Source organism: Maylandia zebra, linkage group LG11 (assembly GCF_041146795.1).
Source record: "Maylandia zebra isolate NMK-2024a linkage group LG11, Mzebra_GT3a, whole genome shotgun sequence".
In the NCBI taxonomy this organism is placed as follows: Eukaryota; Metazoa; Chordata; class Actinopteri; order Cichliformes; family Cichlidae; genus Maylandia; species Maylandia zebra.
The window spans coordinates 23,265,131-23,272,358 of record NC_135177.1 but is presented as its reverse complement, the minus strand read 5'-3'; the positions used below and the strand labels follow the sequence as shown (position 1 = coordinate 23,272,358).

The 7,228-nt window shown below is 42.3% G+C and overlaps 1 protein-coding gene across 3 annotated transcripts; it reads right to left on the bottom strand.

Moving 5' to 3' along the window:
* Positions 1–344: 344 nt before the first annotated feature.
* leng9 (leukocyte receptor cluster (LRC) member 9) lies at positions 345–7,179 on the bottom strand. Of its 3 annotated transcripts, none has more exons than XM_004541160.4 (8): positions 7,085–7,179; positions 6,740–6,862; positions 4,369–4,462; positions 3,890–4,017; positions 3,450–3,779; positions 3,180–3,363; positions 2,293–2,416; positions 345–2,212 (listed from the first exon to the last, which is right to left on the bottom strand). In XM_004541160.4, exons 2-8 carry the CDS (start codon positions 6,852–6,854, stop codon positions 1,550–1,552), a joined length of 1,638 nt encoding a protein of 545 aa, XP_004541217.3. In that variant the 5' UTR covers positions 6,855–6,862; positions 7,085–7,179; the 3' UTR covers positions 345–1,549. The 3 variants fall into 3 exon arrangements, with proteins under 3 accessions (XP_004541217.3, XP_004541219.3, XP_004541218.3); XM_004541162.5 differs by having other exon boundaries at positions 3,180–3,360; XM_004541161.5 differs by having other exon boundaries at positions 3,450–3,776.
* Positions 7,180–7,228: the final 49 nt, after the last annotated feature.

Here is a 7,228-nt window from a genome sequence, read left to right as displayed (position 1 = left end):
AAAAAAAAAAAAAAAAAAAGAGTACGGTGTTGTCTGCCACTGGAGTAAGGGGGGCAGAAGCAGGCGAGCAAAGAGGGAGGGGGCGGCGTTAGTTTTTCTGTGTCACTGAAAAAGAGTGGGGGAAGGGAGATAATGCAAGGGAGGGAGTGCAGACACGATTGAGAGCCAGAGAGCATACTCACTGACTCATATAGTCTATGTATAGTGTTTATGTATCTGGGAGGAAGAAGAAGGGGGAGCAGAAAGGGATGCATGTAAGATTTCAGCTCAGGGAGCGTTTCCACATCCTCGGCACCACAATGAAGGCATTTATAACGGCGCTGGCACATCACCACTCACACGACTTTAAAATAACCAATTCATTATTTAATCCACATGATAATCTAGTGGTCATAATCATTTGTAAAAAGAGTACAAAGGGATCATTCTGTTGGAGCGCAGTCCATGCAACATTCATATAAAACCCATTGTACAAGTCCCTGAATTATGAACAGCAATTATTCAGGCCTATAAAAAGAACACTTTATGTGTCCATAATCAGCTTCAAATTTATTGTCTGTGCAGTAGTAAAACAGTGTAAATTAAGCATGCTTACAGGTCAAAGTTAACCCCAATCATTAGGCCCATCAGATATAAAGTATAACAAGCATTTCTGCACCAAGAAAAACAGATGACCAATTAAAACATTCTTAAAGTTCTTCATAGAAATAAAAACAATATTGATATTATCAAACTCATGGTCCCGAGTCAATTAGACATAAATATTATTGAGCTCCAGCTCATGTTTGCACAAACAGTTCTTCATGGTTTTTACTGTCTCTACATAAAAAAGGCTCTCCAAGCAAAACATTATTTGGCTTATTGATTATTAAACAATTATGGATTCGTTTCTGGATTTTCCCCCAAATATGATTAGCTGTAACAAATAAAACATCACAACCACTGAATTCACCAGTGAACCAGAATTTAAGCAGGCTGATGACACTGAGGACACTATAACATGAAAACTGTGCAGTAAAGATCCATGGCTAAAAGAACCGGAGCTAACATTTTTAAAATGGACTGCTGCTCTAAAAACTTCAGCACCTTAAGCAGTTTTTTTTTTAAATTGTGGATTAATTATTTATATGTTGTATTGTAGCCAGGATGTTGTTTTAAGCTTTAGTGATGTTTACAGCCCATCCCCGCCCTTTTCTTTCCTCTATATCTCATCTAGAAATATGAAACATGAGATTTAGTACCTTAACACAGCGGTCCCCAACCCCCGGGCCTCGGACCGGTACCGGTCCGTGAGTCGTTTGGTACCGGGCCGCGAGAGTTGAGGCTCAGGTATGAAATGTATGGTTTTGAGGGTTTTTAATCGGTTTTCAGCGTTATTTTGTTATCGTTTTTATCGTTAACTCGGTTTTCCTGGGTCTTTTCACGTGTGTTATGAATAAATCTTCTTTTTTTCGGTACCGGTACTAGTTTTATTTTGTTGTATTTATCCGCGACACCTTAAAGGCGTGGCTTATTGCACCCAGTAATGTCTGCAAATCAGACTTCTTTATCATCGAAGTGTTACCGTGCACACCCTCTCATAAAAACCGTCTACTTTAGAGCCGCCCATGGCACAAAGGTGTAAGGTGTTAACTGGCAGACGCCCAAAGTTTAAGCCCTTCCCCACCCTCAGGTCCCCCACACCTTCAAATATCCTCTCGGCCTCCCTGTCCAGTACCCTGGCCAGGCTGAGGTGGTAGCGTGGGTTGTAGGAGTCCCTGTGAAGAAAACCCTCTTTCCTGTAGGCCTCCTGCAGACCGCTGTTGAGCTGCTGTAGGTGGAGCTGAGGCTGAGGACTCACGTACAGCACCTTCCCATTGAAATGTTTCAGCTTCACAGGAAAGGTCACAGCTACCGGCGGGTTTCGGTCCAGTTGTGCAAACCGTTGGAGGATCTCCCCAGCAGCCGCCACCTCAGCGGGGCTGTGCAGCACCAGGAGGCACAGGGTGACGTGAAGGCTGGAGGCGGTTTGCCAGTGAGGAGCAGAGGAAGGTATGAGGGAGGTGAGCTCCTTCTGCAACTGCTGGAAACAGGAGAGGATGGCAGGAGTGTTGGCCCGGAAGGTGATGAAGTGTGTGGGTCTCTTCTTAGGGGGGCGACCACCACGCTTCTCTTCTCTCTGCTCCAGAGGTACAGATGGATTCTTGCTAACTTGTTGGGCTGCAGGATAACTCTGTAGCAGAAAGGGAACATTCAAATAACATAACATACAGTGTAAAAGCAAGATTTCACGGTGAGATGTGCTGTACTCACTATACAGTCTTCATGGCCTTCCCAGCTTTCCTCCCATTCTGGCAGAATCTCCCCCTCACCCTCCTCTTTTACACCCGGTGCCTCCTCTTCGGTTGAGGAACTCTGATCTGCTGAAACCTGATGTCTGGAATCAAAGCAGGTGAGCAAAATCAATAAAGAGCCAGCTGTAAACACACATTTTGAAAAATCCATTCTCTAACTTCTAATTGCAAGTTCTTTTCATTCTCTTACAGCTTGTTACATACCTAACATGTGTCACAAAAGCCTGAATGAGGTTGTTATTTGAGGAAGGCAAGCTATAACTGGAGTGCATTTCTCAGCAGGGATAGCTCAGTAGGTAGAGTGGTGGCCCCATGATCGGAAGGTCGGGGGTTCGACTCCACTGAACGGCTACCCTGAGGTACCCCTGAGCAAGGTACCGTCCCTACACACTGCTCCCCGGGCGCTACACTGGTGGCTGCCCACTGCTTCACTGGGTGAATGGGTTAAATGCAGAGGAACTATTTCCCTATGGGGACTAACACATACACACACACACAGCTTTTCTCTTATTCTCGTCTTCCTGATGCAGAGGTGTGAGTGAAAGAGATGTGGGTGGAGGTCCTCAGACCTCTAGATAGTAACATGCCATTTGAATGCTCCAATCAGAAACGGTCTGATTTAAATTTCTTACTATAATATACCCCCACCCTTATATTCTGCCTCAAATCACTGATGCTGAAGATCCTCAAGCATCTTTCTCATTTTAAGTGTTTTAACATTTAGCACAAAGTGATTTGGGAAAACAATGTGTAGATGCTAACAATGATTTGGGGGGTGGGGGTGGGGGTTCTTTTACTTAAGATCTGTTCTGAGTTATATTTAAACGAGCAACACGAACACCAGACCTATCTGCAGCCTCCTCCACAACACATGGTCCTCGTGACTCCTGTTGTTCCTGAGAAGTGTTTCCTGTACACTCTGGTGGTGGTGGTGGTGCAGACTCAGGGGTGTGAATATTTGTCTCATTCGGCTTCTCTTCCTCTGCAGGTGGCTGCTCGTTAGTTGTTTCAAGCGCTGCTGTATTTTCTTCTAAAACAAAACGTAACATTCAGTCATCTTGCAGAATGCATGTGGTCACATGTAAGGTCTGGCACCACCAAAGCTGCTTCTCCTACCTCTTACTTCCTCTTCCCCTCCAAAGGGGGGAGCCAGAGATTGACCTGTGGAACCGAAAACTCGGTCAGTCCTGGTGTGGCGGTCCCAGACACGGTGCCCTCTGTAAGTGAAGTACTGGATCCTGTGTCTGGGCAGGGCCAGCTCAACAGTGTAATCACAGTCACATGGGTTGGTCTCCCAGTTGAAGTCACAGAAGGGGCGCTCCAGCACGCCAAGGAATCGATCCACATAGCCCACTACAAATTCTGATGCGTCCACCGATGGGTCCCACAGGATCCGGGAGATCACTTCATCTGCTGTGCGCATACGAGGCTTTTTGTTCACCTCTGCTGAAGAGAAACAGTTAAAAAAAAGTGAACGGACAAGTTCCAAGAGTATAAAGCGTAATTGGTCTCATGGAAGTATGATCTCACAGAAAGTTAAATAAATGCGGAGTCACCTCTTCTCTCGTTGTGTTTTGGCTTTGGCACTTTATTCACACTGCCCTTCTTGTTCTTGTGTTTTTCTTCTTCCTGTTTTTCATCCACACCAGGACACAGAGCCCCTGAATCATCCTGTAATGGGTCACTAAGAAAGAGAGCGGCAGTGGAAAAAATGCAGAGACAAGGAGATTGAGACAGAAATTTCATCAGTGAGAGTATTCATCATATCTAGCCAACTGTCCTGCAGATAAAAAAAAAAAAATGCAGACAAAAGGTCATTCCAAAGATATTTACATCCATGTCTCTCTGTCTCCAAACCAAGCTTCTAACATCTGTGATCTGAAGATAAACAGCAGCTATTCTACAATAATTTCCAAAGTCTTTTGTGTTAATTTTGAAAATAAATCCACAAGATGCCAAGAAATGATCTGGAAAAAACTATAAATCCTCATTTATGCTTCTGATGACTTTTCTGAATAAAGTAAGGAGAGCAAACCTGTGAGCTAAACGGCATCTGAGGCCAAAATGACATTTTCCTATCCGGAAAAACTGGCACACTTTGGCTCCATCCTTGCAACATTCTGCTGACTCTGAAAGACAGGGCACCAGAGGGAGAGACAGAACAAAAGGTTAAAAATAAAAAGAGCCAACGTTTAATAACACTGAACAGAAGTCATGCAGCATTTCATCCTTTCTTCTGCATTCAAACTATGTCAGAAAAAAACAATGTAATGGCAGCAGAGATCAACAGGTTTTGTTTAAAGCAGTCCCAAGGCATGTTACATCTTTTATGGTCACTCGTAATTTTAGGTACCCGTCTTTGCTACAATAAGGCAGTACTCAAAATAATGTTTTTCGCCATTGGACCACTAGAACCGTAGAGCTGACTTTTACCCAGGCCCCTTGTTCATTTTCACAGGCCAAAAAAGTCAATGTGAGAAACTTGTAATCTTCTGCTAAGATTGCTGCATAATTTATTAGCATAACTGACTTAGATTTATATTATGAATCTATTTTATTTATTTATTTATGTTATTTTTAAATTGTAGCTGTAAAAATGCTGTGCCCCTCTTTAGATCTCTAAAAAAAAAAAAAGAGTGTGGCTGGTGTCAGTCTGCAAGTTCACAAGAATTCTGCCAAATTTAGACAGACACCTTTCATTTTAGTTTCTTCCTGATTCAGTTGTGCTTTCTCTTTGCAAAACAAGCCGATCCACAGAGGTGATGGTGTTTTAAAGTTAAAACAAGTGAGTTTCATAAGAAACAACATCACTACCCAAATGTACTTCCTTGCTGACCCTGTGTGACTGGGTCATGGGCTACGCTGAATCCTACAAAAAGTCCAACTTCCAAAAACTGCGAGTTCTAAGATTGTATTTCTTCACATTGATCCCAGCTGTAAAACAGAGGAAATTTACACCCTGTTAGTTTATAGTAGTTTTCACTATCAGTGAAACTATCTTCATCTATTAGACTGTAGTCGCTGTTAAGTTAAAGTGTTCAGCAAAGCGATATGATTGATAAATGAACAATATCAGATCACACATGTGCTACTTATACCATACTTTCAGAAGATGTAGTATGTTTCTACTTAGAACAAAATCCATGAAAAATTTGTAAAATTATGTGGTGTAATTGTAACCATAGAAAACAAATGAGCCACTTTGGCCTCTGGTAAAATTACAAGTTTTAAGTTCATTCTTAAAGTAAAATGGAAGAAAGAAATCTGAGATCCTGATGAAGTACCACAGGGCTTTTACTGTATATGATTATCCTTGCACCACATAATACTGAGCAAGTTCTCTTGGATTTTGTTTTTTCTACTGCTACCACCGATGAGCACCTGTCAGATCAGCCATGAGAGCTGTGCAGTACTTTTCTTTCTGATTTTTGTTCATGTAGATTTTCACCGTTTGCTTCTGCGTGTGTTTACATTTTGGCTGATGCCTTATATGAGCTTCCGCATCAATCTGTGTCACTCACACAGACATCTGGAAAAAGGATTCCTTATCGTCTGTCCATTTATTAGAAAACCCTCTTATCATTCCCGTTACCATGCTGTGTCATAAATAAATGAGTGAGAAAGAGGCATGGAGAAAATGATGTGTACAGTCCATCTCCAGTCCACTTCCACTGAGTATTATCATATGACAGGTGGCAGTGACTCAACTCAGAGGACTCAAATGTCAGCCAAGTATGCTGTACATGACGAAGTTGCCTTTACACCCAAATAACACGCATCCTGCAATACTATTTAGAGACAGGAGAAATGGACGTGACTCATGACACAAATACTTTACTTATTAGCTCTGAGTTATTTATTAGAAAGGGAGATGGTTGTCTGGATCAGCCACAAGTTTTGGGAGAGTTTTCAACTCTCTTAAATTGAATGCCTATAAGTAAATGTCTAAGCATAAAATTAAACATTACAACTTTGAAATTCTTTAGTATAAATAAAGTTAATCCACAGATTAGTCCGCTGAGTTCCGAGTGGGAGCAGAAGCGGGCAGATCAGAGTCAGTCAATCCGGAAACATTTCCAGGTAAGCAGAGTGGCCCAGCAGGACGTGAAAAATGTAGGAAACAGTTCAATACAGTACTGGACTCCATCCTTCAGCCCCCCTTCTGATGATAAGAGGATCCGGCCACGCGATTACAAAACTAAGACCTGGCCAGAACTCACACCACAGGCTGAACAATATGATTTACAAGTGGATTACTAGGAAAATAATAAGCTGGTGTAATCATATGAGTCAACCAGCAGGGTTTTACTGTACATGTCTAATAACAAGATGTGTTTCAAACCACCTTAGAAGCTTTCACAGACTCACTTTAGATTACATATAGTAAATGTGCGAAACTGATTTACCTCCTTTGGCTTTTGGGGTGTCTTTGCCACTCTGAGAGTCAGCGGGGACCCCTGCCTGTGGACTCGGTGTGTCAGTCGGGTCGGTGGGGGGAACTCCTGATCCACCTGAAGCCATCCTAAGATCTGAGATTTAAAAGTCAGAAAAATCTGCCGTGTCACTCACTGTGTGCAAGTTATCTCTTTGTTGACTACTTAAGAGTGACACACCTATAAAAATTTCATGTTTTAATGCGGAAGTGACGGATTAACGTTGTACAGTGTTAAAAGAAAAGCTAATAAACCAGCTAGTCTGCTAAGATAGCATAATCAAACCATATATACGCTTATAAATCAACCGGAACATACCTTGTAGTACACAAACCTTCAATGAAAACAGTTCCGACTTTTTTTTTTATTGCCCTTTAACCCCATGTTTGTTATACCAGATTGGGTTATGGGTAATGTAGTTCCACTTTTTCGTTTGCCGAGGAATGGCTCGTTTGTCGTACA